The sequence below is a fragment of the Lutjanus erythropterus genome, chromosome 1 (genome assembly GCF_056507025.1).
Source record: "Lutjanus erythropterus isolate fLutEry1 chromosome 1, fLutEry1.hap2, whole genome shotgun sequence".
Taxonomy (NCBI): domain Eukaryota; kingdom Metazoa; phylum Chordata; class Actinopteri; order Lutjaniformes; family Lutjanidae; genus Lutjanus; species Lutjanus erythropterus.
In genome coordinates, this window is record NC_139317.1 from 25,495,652 (window position 1) to 25,517,044 (window position 21,393).

General features: G+C 38.5%; 1 protein-coding gene across 1 annotated transcript in view; it reads left to right on the top strand.

Moving 5' to 3' along the window:
- The first annotated feature begins 3,522 nt into the window (after positions 1-3,522).
- The window catches only part of LOC146332988 (heterogeneous nuclear ribonucleoprotein C-like), a 54,197-nt gene continuing 36,326 nt past the window's right edge, over positions 3,523-21,393 (top strand). Inside the window, exons 1-2 of the mRNA XM_084718223.1 lie at positions 3,523-3,703; positions 12,386-12,461. Of these exons, the coding sequence (XP_084574349.1) occupies positions 3,682-3,703; positions 12,386-12,461 (98 nt within the window). The 5' untranslated portion in view covers positions 3,523-3,681. The remainder of the gene's footprint in view (positions 3,704-12,385; positions 12,462-21,393) is intronic.

The window sequence follows — 21,393 nt, forward strand, 5'->3', positions numbered from 1 at the left end:
GTCCTGTCTTCAGCTGTCCTACTGATTAAGAGACATAAAAGCCCCAAAAATATCAATTCAAAAGTCAGCAGTGATTCGAGACATGAGAAAGTCCTGCACAGTATCACAGGCCATCCACCCCCACCGCATCCTTGTAAATCTAGCGTGTTATATAAATATGTTGTTCTTGTATGTGGGTTCTTTATGCATATCAATACTTTGTAATAGCTATTATAGATATATTAATTATACTTTTGATGCATTTTGGCCAGAGATGTCCCCTATGTGTTGGTTGTAAACACAAAAGAAAGAATTTATACACATAACCACAAGTACTCACCCCCCTCCTTCTGTCAAAGCTGATAAGACAAGAGTACTGTCATTTTATCTTCATGTTCCTGTTCCAGGCAATATATATAACTGTATATCACAGAGTAACTGACCACATACATCCAAGCTGTGGCTGCACCCACACAAGGCAGTGGGTGCAAGGCAACCTGTGTTTAAAGTGAATACTCATGCAATATCTAATGATGTTTTGTTTTTAATCTTTTTTTTTTTTTATCATTTTATGTTATATTTCAGTATGCCACTGACACACATGGATAGTTACTCCCTGTCTAAATCTAATTGTACCCATCAGCATCAGAATCATAGTGTTCTTTATATTTTATAATAAAGCACTCTTCACATTTCTTTCTAAGTGCTATTGTACCTTATAGACTGATATCCCGGGGCTAATTTAGCTCCTTGTCACATTACTGAGAGCACAGTTATCCAAGGGTTAACAGTTTAATAATGCAATTGTGCCTGGGTTAAGTGTAGTGTGAAAAGAGGTAATAATCATTTTAGAGTTGACTAAGATTAAAGTTTGGCTTACAGCCAGTCTTACCCTGTGTTGGTTGTTAAAGAAGCTAATTAAACCCACATGAAAGCCTCTCCTCAGGAGCCAGAAAGATTAAACACCCTCAGGTGTATTCTCTCTTCAACTACCGCACAACAAAAATGGAACAGCGATTAGATGGCATACACAGTTTCCACTACGTACGAAGAGATTCTGCTGGCTGCATTTTCAGATTTCGGCATTAATTAGAATCAAGATCGCAGTGATGGAAATAATGTTGTGAAATGTAACAATAATGCTTCAATGCTTAAAAGCTTCAGTTTCTATTTACATGTATCTCACCTATTCAGTATGTTTCAGGTTTAGTGAGGAGATTAAGTCACTGTTTGTTGGAGTATTTCCAACTTATAATTGCTTATCAGTTCATCAAACAGGCTATACTGCAGTGAGACAGCAAATGTAATAATCATGATTAATCTATTTGTCTCCTGACTTACATAACCACAATGTGGGCTTCTTTCTTTAATGTGTGTGTGAGTATCCTCAGTGTATATTAGAGGCGTCATTGTCTGTATCTGTATCTGCTCAACCTACAAAATTATCTTTTTATCTGTATTTGGAAAGAAGTCCAGAGGTGAGCGCGGTGTTTACAGAAAGTCACATTAAATTGGGCAAATGCTCTAACCTAATATTCATTGGCAGTGCAGTTGCTGTGCCCACATCGCATCAGGCTGATGTAATAAAATCTATTTTCACATCCTCATATTGTACGTTTCATCTCTCTCTCTCTGTCTCTCTCTCTCTCCCTCTTGTTTCTATTTTTAACTAAACTAAGTTTAATGAACTGAAGCCCACCACCTCCTCCTCTTTAATAGGGGGACATCTAGCCGTAAAAAATGTTTTATAAATCAAAAGATTCTGTTTTGGAAATACCATAGATAGATAGATTTTTTAAAATATATATATCCTCCAGTTGAAGGTACCAATTTCCAAAATTGTTGTTCCAAAAGCCACTTGACTTGAAATTACCTTTACCACAACGCAAGGTCTTTATCGCAGCACAGTCTGCTGTGCTAGCTTTGCATCTAGTATCTACAAATTTAACAGTAATATGAAATTATTTTTAAAGTGCAGTTCAAAATACTCTATTAATAATCTTTTTGGTACGGACGCATTAGATTTGTTTGGATTTCAAAACAAAAGTACTGATTTTGTTCAGTGGTAACATGAACAAGTGAGGACATGAACAGAAGTGGTGTTTGGACTCCTAAAATGCTTCATAAATGTTATTAAATTACATTATTTATTAATTTATTGATTGATTTATTTTGCAATATGTTTATATGTATATATATTTATCAAGCATCATATAAGAAATTTTAACATAAATTCAAAATTTGACTGCTACGACTTAGTGCTCATAGTGCTCATAGTTGGGGAAACAGACTTATTTCATAATTGAATTTAATGTAAGTTGTTAGATGAAATTAGTTACTCTCCAGTGCTTGTAGTATCCTATTAAACATTGTGAAATTCTGTCATATGAATTTCCAGTTCATGGACAAAAATGTGTTTTGTGAGGTTACAGTGACCTTTGTCCACCAAAACCCAGTCAGCTCATCCTGGAGTCCAAGTGAATGTTTGTACCAAATTTGGAGGAAACTCACATTCTCAAGAAAGGGATGACCTGAAAACATAATGCCTCTGGCCACAGCTGGTTCCACTGTGGAGGCAATAAAAAAGGGTTTCAGTGGTTTTCAAAAACTGTGAATCACCAAGGTTCCTCAGTATACAGTCATGAACATGCAAAAAAAAAAAAAGAAAAGAAAAGCTGATTGGTAGTAGTTGGTAGCAGTAGTATGTGAGATGTGGACCAAATCTAGGTCTGTTGGTCATGCAGATAATGATGCTGTGTTCATGTTTCTTAATGTATCAATCTTACTGCAGTTCACAGTGCTTGAATACACGCATATCTATTAATATTATCATATATTATAACAATATTCTAATATTAAAATTAAGAACTTGTGTAAAAATGTACCTAGACAAAAGTAAAAATTAATACTTTTAATTTTGGTGCGTGACAATTTTTTCTTTATGAATAATAACAGGGAACTCTGGGTAGATGAAATACTGTTTCCACTGCAGTATTTGTGCTTTCTTGAATAACATATTCAGATCCGGGTGCATCCCCAGTGTATATCCCAGAATGCCTCTTTTTTTAGATTAATTACATTCAATTAACACATAAATGATTCTCAGAAAACACTTTGAGCCTTGTTTTTCCTCTGAATCCCCCTGTATGTGTGTGCATGTATCATTTACTTTGTTTATATGAGTATATAGTCCATTATGTAGTCTATGTACACTGTCAGTGTGAAGTGGAGCAAGTGCACAGCTGTTTCTTCAGGTTCCTGCATGTGTATTAAGATGCACAAACACACACTCACACACACACACACACACACACTCAAGCAGTGTCCTCCTCGCCTGGCTGGAATTTGTAAGCCCTGAGCTTCAGCCAAGCTCCTGTTGCTGAGGGGAAACCAGCTGCACACTCATCCAATCCTCCTGCCACTTCTCCTGCTAATGGAACAGCCCACTGCGCCTCTGTCCACCCCTGCCAAAGGGAAACATTTGGTACAGCCCATTGGTGCCTCTCTAGCTGGTTTGTTACTGACTCAGTAGTATCACAGCAGTCAGCCAAACGGCAGCCTGTCTACACACACACAGACATAGACACACACACACACACAGCAAGAGTGAGGACGTAAAAAGAGTGAGTTGCAAGAGAGAAGCAAAGAGATCCTTGGCTCGCCTCTCTTCTCTCAGTCTCCTGGTTGTTTGGCATCTCTGATATGACCCTGTTCAGCCCAAGATGTGAGTATAACAGGGTTTATCCCTGTGTATGTGTGTGTGTGTGTGTGTTCATGCATGTGTTAATGGATGTTTGTATGCAGCATTGTAGTTCTGAAAGACAATATATTCCACTGTGCCTCTCCCTCCCATCCTCTTCCCTGTACGAGCCTCTCTGTTCATAGACTCACCTTGTGTTTGCTCGTCTGTACTCTTCATCCTGAATCCCAGGTTCCCTCTCACTTTTGCCTCAGAGCTATTTTCTTTTTCTGGCTCCCACTGTACCTTCAAATTGATCCAGTCAGACTGTGGTTTGGAGAGGGATCTGTGGGATGTTTGAGGTCACGATGTAAACACTGTGATGCATTAAGAGGTGTTTCTGTCAACTTAATGATTACACCCAAACTGTGCAGTTGCATATGATCTAAGCTCAACCTGTCACTAACATTGGCAAGGTCAGCACTTGCTCTCAGGGCATACAGGCTTCAGGATAGAACTATCCAGAGGCTTAATTATGCTGTTGTGTCTCCACTGATGGATTTAAGCATATGTTTTGTTTTCTTTGCTTCAGCTGCAATATGAATAGTACACCGCCTTCTCAGTGAACACTTCCTTATCAAGGCACTTTTACAGACATGCAGGCAGTGTGGCAACACCTCCTCACAACTTTCACACCCGTTCAGGAACAACACACAAAGCCACATGTCTTTTGAGCAAGTAAAAGCTTCAGTTGAGTTCAACACACATCAAAGGAATACAAGGCAAAACTCAGCTCAGGCTGTCTCTGTGTGGTTTGCTGTGATGTTGGGTCTTTTCAGGGTCTATAGCTCAGCTCATGTATAGTCATGGTACTATATCCGCTCTGCACTTCAATGCAATACCTTTCACTTACTCCTTTTTTGCTGCCATGGTGTAAAGATCCAATCTTTGACTCTGGCACAAACCTGCATCCCTCTCAGTATGCCATCTATTTCAGAGATTCTGCAGGTTTCAACAAGTTAAACTTAAGACTTTTAAAGACATTTTTAAGACCATAATGCACGCAATTTAAGATTTATTTCTCATCCATAGTAAGAGGGATTTGAAGGAAAATCACAGCGCCAGAATTACTTGTGAAGTAAATTTATTTTTTTCACATTGAGTATTGATATAGGTCTTCATTTATTTTTATATGACTGATGTTTAGCTACTGTGTGTAAAGTCCAGAGCACCTCTGCTTGTAATGTTGCTGTAGATCCAGCTGCTTACTGGAGTTACAGGAGTTAATGTTGTTAGTGCAGAGTAGCTTGCGCTGGGACTGTGGTGATGCTCCTGATGTGGACGCAGAACAATATTGGGTGATGGCAGGTGTTTTATGGTGGCTTTTTTAAGGCAGCATTATGTTCTTTTGACTTCCCATGCGACTCTGTGAATTCTTGTACAACGTATGCAGCCAGTTTCAAATTTGTTATTTTCAACATGCTTCAATCAAGCACTCATTGCTCTGTTCTCAATCCGGATCTTGTCAAACCTGCACCTACCCATAAAGTAATGTTAGCAGAAACAATTTTAACTTATTACCTCTGGAAGTAGATGTTTGGCCATATTACTCCACACACCACATTGTGACCAACTAGAGGTTAGTGGTTATTGGTGCCATGTTGGTTTTGTTTTGTATTTTTGTTACAGCATGACCAATACATTTTCCCCCAAAAAAACATTTAAAAATCCATCCAAACCATTTTCAAGACAGACTTGTCAAAATTTAATTTTAAAGGTAGACTCAGTAGGATTTGTCGGAGCTGTTCATAAATGCACCAGACAGAGAGCTGAGTGTTGAATCTCATTCACAGGATGTCAAACACCAATGGTTTGGGTTGGTAAAGCACAGAAAAATACTGAGAAAATACAGAAATAGAGGCCATGATAGCTGAGAGGGATTATGTTCATGTGAGTCTATACATTGTTTTTTTTAAGGAGAATGTTGCATATTATACCTTTAAGGCTTAAAATTCAGATTATTGGATTTTATACTTTTTTAATGTTTTTAAGCACCATCGGGAACCCTGCTTTTAACTTTCCCTATCTTTTCTATCTGCTTCACTTTTTTCATTTCTTATTATGCTATAATCCATGTTTAATGTTGACAGTGATACATGTGTTTACACTGCATTTAGCCCCAGGAGTGAAAACTAAAGCTTCATGGCTGCTGCGTGGCTCCACGTCAGATCTGAGGTCATTTGCATGCAGGAAATGTAGAAGATGCATGACTGAGCGCAGAGCCTGTCAGCAAGAGGCATGCACACTGTGCTTTTTTATCCACATTTGAAAAACTATCCTCTCTTCATATGTAGGGTGCCAGACTGTGGCCTGATTAATAAACTTTGTGGCAAGTTAGGGCTAAAATGCTGTGTGTGTATTAAAGTGAAAAACAAGCAGAGAACACCCTGTTTTCTGGTCTAGCAAATATTTTAAACATCAGCAAAATGAGAAAATAGAAAGTGTGACAATGGAGCATGTAGATGATCTAATTAATTGGAAGTTTTAGGCAAAAGAGAGAGAAGAAAAAAAAAACCTTGTCATGTTTGAAGAGTGGAACAAACTCAGGTGAAGAACTGTATAAGGGGCAGTCAACTAAAAAGGTGTCATTTTGTTCTTATGTCTCGTTCTGCTGCTTTACAGCAAACAACGTTTTATCTTGATGACTTTGTTCTGAGCAGAGATGATCAATGAAGTTGTAGCTTTTAGCAATGTCATCTATCAAATTAGGTTGAAATAGGTGGCAGTAATGAAGGGAAATGTACAATATAGAAAATGAAAAGAAATGAAAAATATCTTTTTCACCAAAGTATGAAATAGTTTCTAAAATCTGTTAAAGTCAGTTAAAGTGAAGCAATTTTGCAGTCTCGGCTGTTCTAGTTAAAATGATTGTTGCAGAAGCATTTAGACATAATTGCTTTATTTTTTTGTCTTTTTGGGTGGAATGTGGATGTGAGGAGAAAAAAGATGTGTTTTCTAAGATTGACATATCACTGAAAACATCTACGTCAGTCATCAGCTCGACCATTTCTGCTCTGTTCTGAAATTTGTTGTTTGATTTAGATGTTAATTGAAAAATATATAAAAATTGCATGGGTGTGGTTCAACCCTTTGCATGAAAAATTGAAGAATCGTGAAGACGGAAAATGATGATAGGAGACAGAATGTAGCGAGGTTTTTATCTGATCTGATCATGTTGTTATCCCATCTCTCCCACTCATCAGTGACTTCAAAGTGTACAGATTAATAGAATATACAGTAGCAAATTATATTCTCTTATGCACATTTCTGTTAGATATTTTCAAGGCAAATTATGTTGGCCTTCTTCCAAACAGCAAGAATGAAATTCTGTGGAAAAAGTCTGCTTGCCAGAAACAGTCTGCATGCTGTGCACGAAGCCTTCTGCAGAGTCCATGACTGTCTTAATATTTCGTTCTTTAGTTTTACAGTTGCGTGAATTACCTTAAGTCCAACTACAAGTAGTGATGTAAAAGAGAATGAATACGATACTCGACTGACCCTGCAGAGAGGTCGTCTTTTCAGTGTAGGGAGGGAGGTGAAAGTGCAGGTTCAGACAGAGCAGCTTGCCTGGAGGTGGTGGAGAATTCAAGGACACTTCAGCAGGGTGGATGCTGACTGATGGGGTCTTCAAAAGCTGTTCTCCTGTGGCGACTCAGAATGGTTTAGAATAAGAAAATCTTTTCCATGTTGTTCCTGCGTTGTTCTGTGTCCAGGTAGTGTGATTAAGCTGGCTCTTGCTTTGGCTCGGTATGAAGCGACAGTCTGGCACGCAGCCTGACGTCCTCTGATACAAAGCACAGTGACAGACTGTAGAATGTGGCAGAGGCTGAGGCTTTATAACTCATTATGACTGATTGCGTGTGACCTTGATGTGTCCTCCGGTGCCCTTTGTACCTATTTTATCTATCTGTTTGATCTATCTGTATCAGTTTTTTAGCTGGAGTCTCTTCTCCCTGATTCAGCTGATATGTAATGAGAAACATAACTCATGATAAATTATTATTATGTCATACCATCCATGATAATGATGGAAATACACACAAGGAATTCTGTAATGCACAAAACTGTATTTAATGCATCCTACCACACAGCTGGAATCTCCAAATGAGATTTTAAAAATTCCTGAATCTCTTCCACATATACTACTCCATATATTATGCTGGCACTTGTCATTTAACTTTTATAGAAAACTGATCCAAGATGGAACGAAGAACAAGGGGAACAAATCCTGATCTGCTTTATACAGTATAGACATAATATCATACTTTTTAAATTATTTATTTATGTTGGAATGTTATGTTGTTTTTCTTTCAACTTTTCACCCACACAGAACTTTAAAAAGGGAAAATAAAGTTAAATGAAAAGATGAATGAGAAGCAAAAGCTCTAATTCTGTTACTGTTAAAACTTTCTTAACACTCCCCTTTTTGCCTTTAATAAGCTGGATATAACATTTAATGCATTTTTACCTTATGACACACTATAACCTAGTTATAAGCAGATTGCTTCAATCAAAGGAACAGACTTTGGGGTTAAGTATACATGGATCTGGGCTGTGAAAGCCCCATTTATTAATGTATCTGTCAATAATTATAATACAGAAGAAATATATAGCCCATGATGTCAAAGGAGATTTATTAATTGTCAATAGGCTTATAAATGCTAAATAGGGGGGTTAAAGTAAAGTGTTAGTGATATAGATAACAGCAGGGGGAAAACATATAATTGCATAACAACAACAACCAGCATCAATCACCATTATCATCGCATTCATCATCACCACAGTCAGCACAATTACTGAGTATAATGTGGGTTGTCACTGAAGACTTGTGCCTCAAGTGGTATTTATATGTGTTAAGTAGCCAAGCAGGAGGTGTACAAAAAACAAAGGGTGGGAAAATACATCATAGCTATTGTCAGCATTAGTTATCATCAACATGACATCATTCTAATTTAATACATCCATAAACTTTGCAAAACTGCACATTACCACAAAAACTAGCAATTCAGAAGGTAAAGACTGTAATCCATACATTTACTAAAAGCATATATATGTTGTGCAGTGTGTGTGTGTGTGTGTGTGTGTGTGTGTGTGTGTGTGTGTGTGTGTGTGCGTGCATGCACGCGCGTGTGTGAAGTCTGCACTAGGGAAGCTAATTGTAGCGTATAGGATTTTGTTTACCAAATAGCGGTCTGATTACCTCCTGAGGTTTTGCTCCTGTGGAGCGAGACACTGTGCTCAGCAGCATCCTCCTCTCTCTTCCTGTGTAATGGCTCCTTCATGCAGTCAATCATACAGTCGACATGTTGCTCAGAAAACACATCATGAACCTCAGTTTTGTTTCCTTCTGTCGTGCAATCCCTTCATCCACAGTCTGTATAGATGTGTCCAGCATGTTTTTAAAGATTTGTTTCACATCATTCTTCTCATGAGATGGCAAGCTTTTGTCATTTTGTCAGAATCAGAATTGGTTTTATTGGCCGATTACATACATATACAAAAAGAACAGACCAGTTTTACATTGCTCCCAAAATACTTACAGATATAGAATAGATATAGAATAGACATAACAACAAAGGACAAGGACAAAGAAGCTAAACAAATAAAGGCCAAAAGTAGGTAGGATTATTATGTGTAGAAGGGTGTGAAAAAAGTGTATATAGCTATACATATATACAAATATATATAAGACACATCAGTAACCAGCAGCATAAATAAAAACTCTGTATGCAAGATGAGTGTTGTGTAAATTGTAAACACTACATGTAGGGCAAAATAGATAAATGTTGAATGGATATGCATTAAGTGGATGATTATGTACAGTATATGCATGTTTACATGTCTATAAATAATATATACAGACTTGCAGGATTTTTATTGACCGCGACAGTGCACAAGCTGAAAACAGGGCAGTGAATTTAAATTTTAAAAATACAGTCTGTAACAATATAATCTATAATGGAAGTCAGTTGATGTTTTGGTGTTATTGACAGTCTGATTTAACTTCATTCAGGAAGATGTAGTTTCATGAAAATACCACACTGGCTTATGAAAACTATGACCTAGTCAGTTATAGTAAAGGTGCTCTTATATAGAACTAGTTATCAGTGTGAGTTTACAGTAATAATATAATATCCAATATGATAAATTGAACCATTTCCTGGTCTTACAACTTTCTGGAATAGTTTTAAACCATTTTACCTGAGTGGATTTAACAATTAATGCCTCTTCTTGTTTGGGTATCATATTTAGATTTAAAAATGTGCTCGTTTATCTTTTGATTATTCCTCTAAATACTGCCACACTAATATGTTTAAAGATATTAAAAACACCTGTTTTCTGTATTTTTTGTTTATATTCCTGCGTGTGTGCAGGCATGGCTCAGGCACGTACTGTAATAGTTAAGGTGTGTCAGCAGCAGCAGTAGGGGCCAGTTCCTCACCAGCAGGAACACTGCTGGCTGCAGAGACGCCGCCCAGCAGGTCACTGTTTGACTGTAAACTGTCAGAAAATTATCTTTACTGCGGGAGGTAAAGCCACATACACGTGTCTAAATTTCTTTTCACACATTCAAACCCATACTTAATTAATTGTAGCTTCCAGCCATTTGACAGTCACGCTGTGTGAGTGTATGTGCAGCTGGGCCAGTCACACTCCATTCACCACCCATCTGTCCATGTCAGACTGGCCTCCTCTACCCTCCCCTCCCCACCCCACCTCTCCTCTCCTCCTCTTTTTATTCCTTCACTTTTCTCCTCTCTTTTGCACTCACCTTTGGTAAATCACCGCTGAGCCTCGACCAGCACGACTAGTGAGCTGTCTGCATATCCTGTAATCAAGAAAGCTTGTGGTTAATTGGCCCGTTGGAACATGTGTGTAAGAGGTGCTTGCAGGAGAGACGTGAAGACAGAGAGATGAGCTTCGGCTTTTGAGACAAACTGCACCAGGTCTCTGATGTACGGATCGGAGGCAAAAATAGAGGTGAACAGCTGGCTCTGAGTGACAGAAACAATCAACAAAGAGTGATCGATGGATGTGAAAAACAGCCACTGTCAGTTTTAGCTGGCCCTTTAGTCATTATCATGTCAAATATGACAACACCTACAACAGTTCAGGTTAAAGGGATAGATCGAACTGTTGGTCAGCACACTCTCAGTTTGGAGGAGCAGAGAGGGTAGCATGGAAGCTAAGCAATGTACTGATATGGACAGGATCAGCAACAAAAGGTATTTTAGCCACTTGAAAAAGGTCCGCCTAAAAATCACTGTGAATCTTTACTTAAAGCTGCTACAAGGAGTTTTTTCTCAGTGTCATACTGATTCCTCTGTATGACCTACATCTTAACAAGACCACCCAAGAGATTGGCTATTTCTATTTAGTTTGTCTTAATGCCTGCTGCCAGGTTGGATTCTCTGTGAAATCAATTGAAATGAGCCTGTGTTTGCATTTTCCCAGGCAGGAGTTACAATGATTAGTATGTTAGCCAGCAAGATTTTTAATTATATATTTTTATTTTTTAAATTATATTTTGTGGTTATGACAATGGAAACACTACCACAGGGGCCTCCAAAATCAACAGAATATGAAAGTTTCTCTATAGTCGATTTAATGAGCATTTTCTTACTCAGTCCGACCAGCTATAAGTCACAAATAAGTAAACTGACAAACATTTGAAAGAAACACATTTCCTCTTTCCTCTTCAATTTAATATCAGATATGTGGTATGTATAGCTTTGATTCAACTTATTTCAAAAAACGCCAGCAAGCACAAAACCTGTAAAAGCTGTGTGTGTTTTTGGCAACTTATGTGAGAAAAATTGCTGAATTTATATGTGGAAAAGTCATGACTTGGTCTGTTGTCCCTACCACCTCATTGTTGCCCTCTGAGGCTGGCGAGCTCCTGTTTTTTACAAACACTGGGGGGGAAAAAAATCTCAAAGTATGATGAATATTTCCAGTTATCAATGACCACTTAAAATATTTTCGAATAAGTATAATTTTTAAAATGATGTGTGCTCTTGCGCACTACGATAAATATAGAATGGGTGCACCAGGGCACTTTGGGGTCTAAAGGGTTAAAATACTGAAGTCATGCAAAAGCACACAAAAACTAACAGATGGATACAGAGGTAGAACAGTAACTCCTGTGGTCTGTGAGGTAAAATTACTGATTTCGCACATGGAGTTTGGTTTGGAGGGAGTGATATTTGGCTTATATAACAGTGGTTCCTGCCAGAAAAGGCTGACAGAAAAGTAAAGCAGTGAAAACATCCTAAATGTTGTGTACACCTAAACAGATACTGGCTTTTTTATTGCATTTTTTAAGTGGCTAACATACCTTTGGTTGCTGACCTCGTTCACGGCAGTACATTACTTAGCTTCTGTGCTGGTGCCGCTCTCTGCTTTTTCAAACTGGGGGCTTTCTGACTGGACTCTAATACACTGACTATCAATAAGTACCTCATGCAATCCCATTTAAAATAATCCAAACAATCCCTATAATTTATCTTAAATTAAGAATAAACTTGGACGCATCTAAACACAAACAAACACTGTACAAGGTTAGCAGGTTAGTTAATCACCTGAACACTTCTCTGTGCTTTGTAGCCCTTCTGTGATGCTTTTTACTGTATCGGTACAAAATTAATTGGTTGCTCTTCCATGCAGACATGAGCATGAGTGGAGAGTTGAAGTCCAGCCGCTCCAGGGCAGCGAATAAGAGGGCCAGCAACACCACTTATGGGTGAGTACAGACTCCGCCTCCACCTACCCTCCCACACAAAGACACTCTCCCGCCCCCACACACTCAGAGATAATCATGCGCTCTATTATTTGCTGCAGCCCTTTATCTGTAACTCAATAGCAGCACCTCAGCGTTGCAATCAATGCAGCATTATTCATTATTAGCTTCATACCAGCCGCGTATGTAAGCTGCTATCGATTTTGGCCAGAGGTGCTGTCTCCATCAGTCAATGTTTTAATCTATCTGTTGATGTAGTGCACACATATGATTGGAGCTGATTACTGTTTATTGCTGGCAGTTCGATACAGAGCCGCAGAGATACACTAACATTAACTGTGTGCCTAGATAGGTGCGTGGTGAAGGGAATGGAGGGCAGTGGGAGAGACGATGTGTGTGGCTTGTTTAAATTCATTCATGCCTTCATTACTCTTACCTCCAACACTCTCCTTGAACTGCAGCTCTGTAGTCTCGAGCTCCTCTAATGAGCATAAACCACAGAGTACTTTGTGTGTGTGAAGTTTGAGCAGATTCTCATTTCTCAGTTCTTACCCCACCGACTCTGACAATGCATTTTCTTCTATATGTCCTTTGGAAGTCCATATATTATCCTTCATACAGCAATAGATGTGGAAACAATAAGCATGGTGCTTGAAAAACAACATGCCATTATTGCAAAAATGTTGGTAACACTTTATAGTAACAGTACATGAATTACCATTCCATGCATGGAAAAGCATGAATTAATCCATGAAGTTCTTCATGAACTATAAGGAGTGTACAAGAATTAACAGTATCTCATTACTTAATGCAAGAACAATAATTAATGCAGCAATTAAGTTATTTCAAAGGGAAAGGGACAGGACAAAAAACCTGACAAGTCAGAGCAGTGCTGATATATTCTGTTGAATTCCAAGTGTTGTAATTATGATTAATCATTAGTTCTTCATGACTTCATCATGTTTGTGGCCCTCAAAATAAAAACACCACTCCTGGATATTTAGGCATTATTTATTTGGAAAAATTGCAAATGCAAATTAGGTCATAATTTTGAACTCTATAAGGTAGAAGCGATCACTCAGTAGAGTGCAGTTCTTGGCCAGGCAACCTGCAAAGAATATACAGATGTAACCCCTTTGTAATCACCAACATCCTGATAAGTAACTGTAATTTAGTTGTAGATTTTTTTCTCCATAGTTTTAATAGATTTCAATTACATTTATTTTATGATTTAGGTAAGCCTTGTTTTTAGCCTAGTTGTTGTCGATGCCTTGCTGCCCTTCCAGCTGGTTAGGAGTGAGGAGTCCGCAGTAGTTATAGGTTAAATATAGGTTTTAGGTTTTTCAAAATTTGTGAATCAGTGCAACCACAAGAGATCATTAAACATACAGTTATAAATATAGACAGAAGCATTTTAGGCTGATGGGTCCAACAATGAGTGAGATTAGCTGCACACGAGCTCCATGCACATATGCACACACTCATACAGAAAAGTAAATGTGTATATATGCATTTGCAACAAATGGTTAATACACGTGATTCCACAATTAGGCCACCATTAATCTGATGTTGTGTTAAAAATGGACAGGTCACCACTTAATTGTTGAAAGGCCACATACATGAAGTCATGAACAAGTAATGCTTATTTAATCAAGATTCCAACATTTGTATTTCAACAGAAAACATGAGCACTGCTGTGACTGGTCAGGTTTTTATCCTCTCCCTGTCTGTTTTTGCCCTGCAGACTTGTCTGTGAAGAAGAGATGAACATCATCAACATGATTAATAACTCAGAAACCACGATGACTGAAGAACCTTAGTTGTTGCATTAATTAACATTTTGATTCTTGCATTAAGTAATGTATGAGATGCTGTGCTTTCTAGTACATGCCTAATAGTTCATGAAGTAATACATGTTTGAATTCATGCCAGACTTAATGCATGAATTCATGATAAATAATGTACTCTTCTCAGAAAGAGTTACCAAAATGTCAATATTTATTGGGTCCCTGAAATCATACTTTTAGTTCCATTTCCACAGAAGGAAAAAAATAATAAATAATAACGAAATTGTTATGAATAGCTGCACCAGTACACAGACACACAATGTATTTTGCTGACAGTGGAGATAGTGAGAGGAGAAACACTCAAATTAAAGCAACTGGAGTAACCATAATAAATACTGGAACACTTTACAGGACATCCACCCTGAGACAAAATGCAAAATATCTAGGTGAGGAATACAAACAAGAATAGGAAATTAATATTAACAGATGTAATAATATTAACACCGTCTTGACTCATATCAGCAAAGCTCATCATTATTCTGTCTTCTGCATAACTGGGACTCCACATATGTTCCCAGCTCCACAGTACATGCTGATATTTTTCCATTCCTGGCAGCTCCAATTCCTTTTCCTCATCATATCATGCAGTGGTATGTAGAGGTAAAATATAAATACTGCCGCCTGGGACATTATAGATGATGTCCTCCCCTGCGTGCCCTTCAAAACAGTTAATCCAGCTCTCTGCCCGTGCCCCCTCCTCCTCCACTGCCTCTGACCATCTCTGCCTAAACCTTAAACCCCCGCACATTATTTGCCCATTCCACCATGTAGTTATTCAACAGCGTGCGGCCATGCATTAATGAGGTTAGTCATACAACAGACGCACACACACACACACACAGACACAATGACTAACCACAAATAGAACACACCTGAGGTATCAGCCCTGATATAGCCTGGGACCACCTGATTTTTCACAGAGATGACACGGACTTAAAGCACGCAAAGTTTGTCATCTGTGGCCATTTATGGACACATCCAGTCAAATAAGCTAAGCTGAGAACTTGCGTTGACACAGAAAAGAACAAGACTACAGTCATGCTAGCAGCTCTGGTATGCTGCAATGAGGCACAGTGGTGCTTTGAGCTAAATTATAACATCAACATGCTAGCATGCTAATGCTTGCAAACTAGCACAAGCATCAGGTACAGCAGAGGCCACGTCATTAGTTTGAAAGTTTTTGACCTGATGATGGTGCTAGATTAAAAGTCAGAGGATCACCAAAGTTATTTCAATGGATCCTGAGGGAAAATGTCCAGATTTTCAACATTCACAACCAAATACTCCTAGTTTCCATCACAACTAAACAGACCACAAGGATGCAGAACCATGCACTGCACCTTTTTATCCTGAGCTGAAATTTATTATTATATATTCAGGAAATGTCTGGATGGCTCAGAGCACCAAAATATGAACATACTGTCCATCACCAAAAATCTGCACCGAAACACAGATGGAGTATGATTTTCCATCAGGTAGTTGCTATAATGATGATAGAAATAAAAATAAAAGAAAAAATATAGAAATTGATTTGGAATGATTTGGAATTTGAATACATGCCACCTTGTAGATGGTCACAGTTTGGTAAGTAAAGTTACACAACTATGTTTGCACTTCAGTTTGTTTCAAGAACAAAAAGAAAGTTTGAAAAGAAATTACACCTGATAACCAGACAAATCCTTCATAAAAAAAAGCAGAATATGAAGTTATAACTGACCTGTCTGATGTGTGTAGAGGTCTGTATGGTTATACTGTAGCAGCCTCATCTCATATACAGGTGATTTCATGAAAGTTAACAAAGTGACATGACAGTGCTTTTCATACAGTATAAAGCAGCTGTGGACAGCTGTAAGAATCACCCACATTCATTCATAACCCATCAGTAGATGTGCTACACATTGAAATAATTGTCCTACTTCCTGATGAAAATGCCTTTAGTACATCCCATGTGGATAAGCAAGTGTGTGTGTGTGTGTGTGTGTGTGCACTTAAGGGTCCTGGTTGGGGCGGGGGGTTAAAAATATTGTCACCCTATCAAAGTCAGATACCTCATCTGCGTGAATGTTTGTACCAAAGATTGTGCAAAAAAAGTTTCTGCTGAAATATTTCTCAGGCTGAGGGAAAACTCTGTCAGGGTCACCAGTGTTACTAGAAATAATTATTTAGGCACCATTGGTGTTTGTAAAACATTTTATGGCAATCCATCCATTGCCACGCTATTAATCTGGATAACAAGACCTGCTATGAAACTACAAATATAATAATGATAATAATTAAAATGGGTTTGCTTTCATGCTTATTGGAAGGCAGCGTCTGAAAGTTTTTTTATTCTTGTCCATGCAGTATACAGATTTGATGAGAGTTTTATGGAAACTGAGAGAAGTGGATTATAAGACAAGCCAATCTACATGATCATTTCCCAGAAAAGAAACTACAATACAGCTAAAGTCACAAATGTAAATCATGGCAAGGCAGCCACCAAAAAGTCCCTCTGTCCAGACTCCAATAATCCTGCTCTGTGCTGCTGGCAGCAGCCTGCCCCGTCCGCTCCCTCCTCCCACTGTTCTCACAGAGCTGGCCAACAAACACTACTGCCTGTGGCCTAGATTAGTTTGCGAGCAAACTTTCCAACTGCATGTCTAAGATGCTAAAGCAATGTAATCTGTTCATGCAACACCATGCGGATTGCCAGCATTGCCAGCACTGTTATTATTGCTAGAAAGTTGGATTATCAAGCTCAAAAATTTAATTTTCGCCTTCTATCTGCAGTTAAAACCATTAAAAGCTTTTTTTTTTATTTTACATGTCTGAATGTAGTCCAAGTTGTCTCTTCTTTTCCTGTCTCATTATAGACGGCACATTTTTTCCCTCCTCTTCCTCTCCTCCTGCTGCCATTCTCTCATATGTCTCCCCCCAGGCCATTTGCTCCAGAGCGACCCTGGCAACATAAGGGTTTTGTCATCATTTATCGTCCATGCTTTCTGACTGTCACAGGTCCCCTCTAGCTTGGCGAGCCCCAGCTGTGGAGAGAGGGATGGGGTACGGAGAGTAGCAAGCGTTTCACAGCCCAGATGCTGCTACTGCAGCCGTGGCCTCTGTGTGCTCCAGTGCACGACTACAAAAGCTCACTGTACTGTGAGGCCTGTATGAGGAGGCTCAGGTGCCAGAGTAAGAACCCCAGAGGTGTGTGTGTGTGTGTGTGTGTGTGTGTGTGTGTGTGTGTGTGTGACTTAAATGGCTGTATGGGTTAACCGGAACAAAGGGCTTCTGTAGTTAAAGGGATAGTTTGGATTACTTGAAGTGAGGTTGTTGAGGTTCTTATTGATTGTCAGTATAACGCCTATAGTAGATGGCGGTCAGCACGCTCCCATTTTGGACAAGCAAAGAGGAATACCAGTAACTTTGCCATCAGACAGCCTTTTCCGATGGTAAACCGCAGTTATATCAGAATCAGGATCAGAATCAGAAATACTTTATTGATCCCTGGGGGGAAACTGTTCATGTTACAGGGGCTCCTCACAAGATTAGAACAATATATTGCATAGTGCAATTAGAATAGAAAATCTAAAAAATATAATGACATATATATACAGTATACATAGCAGAATATATACAGTAAAGGTATGTGCTTTGTTTTCTTAACAGTAATACACTGATATTATACAGTTGTTATTATACATATATACTGTAACAAATTAGAAGTAGCGATATAGAATAGAAATAAGAAAAATTAAGAAATATGTACATAATGTGCATTGTGATGCAAAAATATATCTTTATATATCAGTATAAATAGAAATGCTGTATGACAGAGCAGACAGTAGAGATTATTGTAGTCAGTCAGCAGTGAACTGGAGTATAAATATGGAATAATTTAAGGGTTAAAGTCTTTGCCAGGGGTGAAATAGTCCAAGGGCCACTCAGAGAGAGGAGAACTGATATAAGCCAAATATTGCTCTTCAAACGAACTCCAGAGGCAAATTCAGTCACTTTACCTTGCAGAACACAGGAGTTGCTGGTCTACCACTACTTCAGTCTGTTTGTTTGTGTCATTGTGCAACTTCCACAAATCTAAACTATCCTTTTAAAACACTAAAGTCACACAATAATTTAAACTAGGGATGCACCAATACCACTTTTTTTCAGACCAATTAAAAGTACAAGTACTTACATTTGGGTACTTGCTGATACAGAGTACTGATACGAGTACTTAATAATACCATTAAAGTTCTTACAATAACTTTTAAAACATGTTTTATTTTCATTAGATGGTCACTTTCTAAATGTAACAAATTATTGTTGCTGTTTCCCGCTACAAGTGTAACCATAGTTACTGTACACATTACATTTTTTTTTCTGTGAACCCCAAAGAGTGAATTTGCGTGTCCTGAGCTGTCAAGCAAGGGTGAAGAAGAAGTACACAAAGAAAAGTTGTAGCAGTTTATTATGAAGAATAGGGTGGCAGTGTTTTTTCTTCATCTTCTGATTAATTTGCCGAGGCATTCAACTAGTTTACATCCGCCAGGACTTATTGGACAGCAGCTGGCTGCGGTCTACAGGTGCGCTTTGTACATTTATTTTAGTTTTAGATGGACTTACATGGAATTTTATGGACAGTTTCCAAAGTCATTGCGGTCATTAGTGGATGATGTTGAGGATAGCGAATCTCTCGTTGATGATGACACGACCAAAAAAATAGGGTAAGCATCAGCAAACGCCTTGAACTCTGCATCCTGTTGGTTCTTTAGATGTTTGTGTCGAGGCTACCTTTCGTGACGTGGTATCGGGTGTGGGGTATTGGAGTAGTTTTGCTGAGTATCGGTGCATCCCAAACATAAACTAATAGATCGAAGCAGCGGTAGACCAGCAACTCATGTGTTTTGCGATATAGAATCACTGATTTTGCCAATGGAGTTTGGCTGGTTTGGAGAGAGTAATATATGATAAAGGCTGTTTCCCATCAGTAAAGCCTTTCTGACAACAAGGTTAAGTGGTGAAAATATTCTAAATATAGCATACACTTAAACTGATATTGATTTAATTTAGATCGGCCTTTTTTCGACTGGCTAAAACACCTTTTGTTGCTGACAGTGTTCACAGCAGTTGGTTGCTTACCTTCCATGCTGATGCTTGTGCTGGTGTAGTACAACCCTACATCAAATATTCTGAATATTTTGAACTATTCCTTTAAGCAGTTTTTTTTTTTAGGTGGGAGGTGGGAGCGGCAGGGCACCAAACAATATTACAATAAAGACTTCATCATATTAAAATTCCAGCATTTACTTCAGCTCCAGGCCCAGAGGTTCAAGAAAATCAATATCAGCTCATCTCTTTCCAAAATTTTGTGGGATTCTCTGCAGTCCTCTGGCACTGATGCTTAGTTTGTGGCTGTGCGGTGGTTGTAGCCTCCTCTGTATAAATGTCCAGGCTGTGTTTGGGTCATTACAGAGCTCATTTTACTGGCTGCTCCATTTTGCATCTGAGTGAAGAGGGGACTGGCCTGAACACAGAGTGACTGAGCATCTGCTCTCCGGTATTTTCGTCTGCTTTCTCCATGCGCTGCGATCTTTTAATATTCTCTCATCTGTTTTAATTATCAGAAGGGCTGGTCATGGAGGAGTTTGATTTAGGATGGAAACGATGCAGCAGGCCCATCTGTCATATAGGCTCAGAGAGGCTAACACAGGCAGGACAGGTGGAGGCATCAGGGTATGAACTCTGCAGTTGCCCGTTATGCAGTGGGTAATGATGTCCTCTCTGTATCTGCCACAACTTAAGGGCTAATCTGATGGTAGATATTACAAAGATGGATAAGAGGGTGGCAGGAAATGGGTCACATAAGTGGACTAGGGCATCTAAAAAGACCATTCTGGTTTATTATTACAATATAGGTCTTTTTTTTATTGGTTATGTTAACACTGCACTCACCACATTAATTACTGAGACCTGATAATATGTTAACATCATTAAAAAGAATCTTTTTTAAAAAAAAACAAAAAAAACAAACAAGTAAAGAAAGAATGTAGAAAGAATGTAAATTTACCACCAGAGGAACAATGGTTACAAGACCAGAAATGAACCACAATAAGCATATGTGTGCATGCATGCTCAAGGTTTAGGTACACTTTGATATGATAACAAACATCACTTTACCTCTGCCTGTGAATAAATGCAGATCATACCCTCTTCCACTGTAGTGTTAGTGTTTTTAGTCCAGTGTAAATGGGACTTTAGTCTTGGAAGAGGTGAATATTGAAATCCAAATCCAAAGTGTCAGGGGTATTTACAGACTGACTTCCTGTTTCAAATTTGATCTCCCATAATTCCCTCAGTTGTGCATGTCTTACATCTGGCTAAATGAACATCTAATGGCTTGTTTCTTTTCCCATCTAAACCAGAATTATGTTTTAAGTTTTTTTTTTTTCAAGGCATTGTGGCAGTATTAAGAATAGATCTGTAAAGCTACAGTATGCAGCTTCTTTTTATCGAGACTGTATTTTTAGTCACATCTACCTTCATCTCACTTGTTTCTATTCAACATTTGTCACGTATTTTGTCAGATTGTATATGTGGATCTCGCCTGAGGCTCAACTGGCTGACATCTGTAAAACCACCACAAGCAATGAAAAAGCAAAGGGCAAATTGAGGCAATCTGCAGTCAAGACAGCAATGTTGAAGATCACCCATTTTTATGAACAACCTCTTTCTCCTGGACATATTTCTCTGACATCACTCTGATTGTCACAACACAGCTGACTGCCAGCTGTTATGACACCCACCCACAGCTAAATCTGTACACACAAAGTCCTGATTGTCTCTTTAAAAAATGACAGTTTTAAACATCATCATTAAAAAGAGGAGGTTGCATAATTAACAGGGGTCACAGACTGGCAGATAATAACTCTTATTTATTTATTGTTAATGGGGAAAAAATGGCATGTTGCCTGTAAAAAGACATAAATAAACACACACCGATCAGCCACAACATTAAATCCATGAGCCTAATAGCCTAATATTTGTTTGGGGCCACCTCATACAGCCAAAACAACTCAGACTTAACAACACTTCTAAATATTTCCTTTGGCATC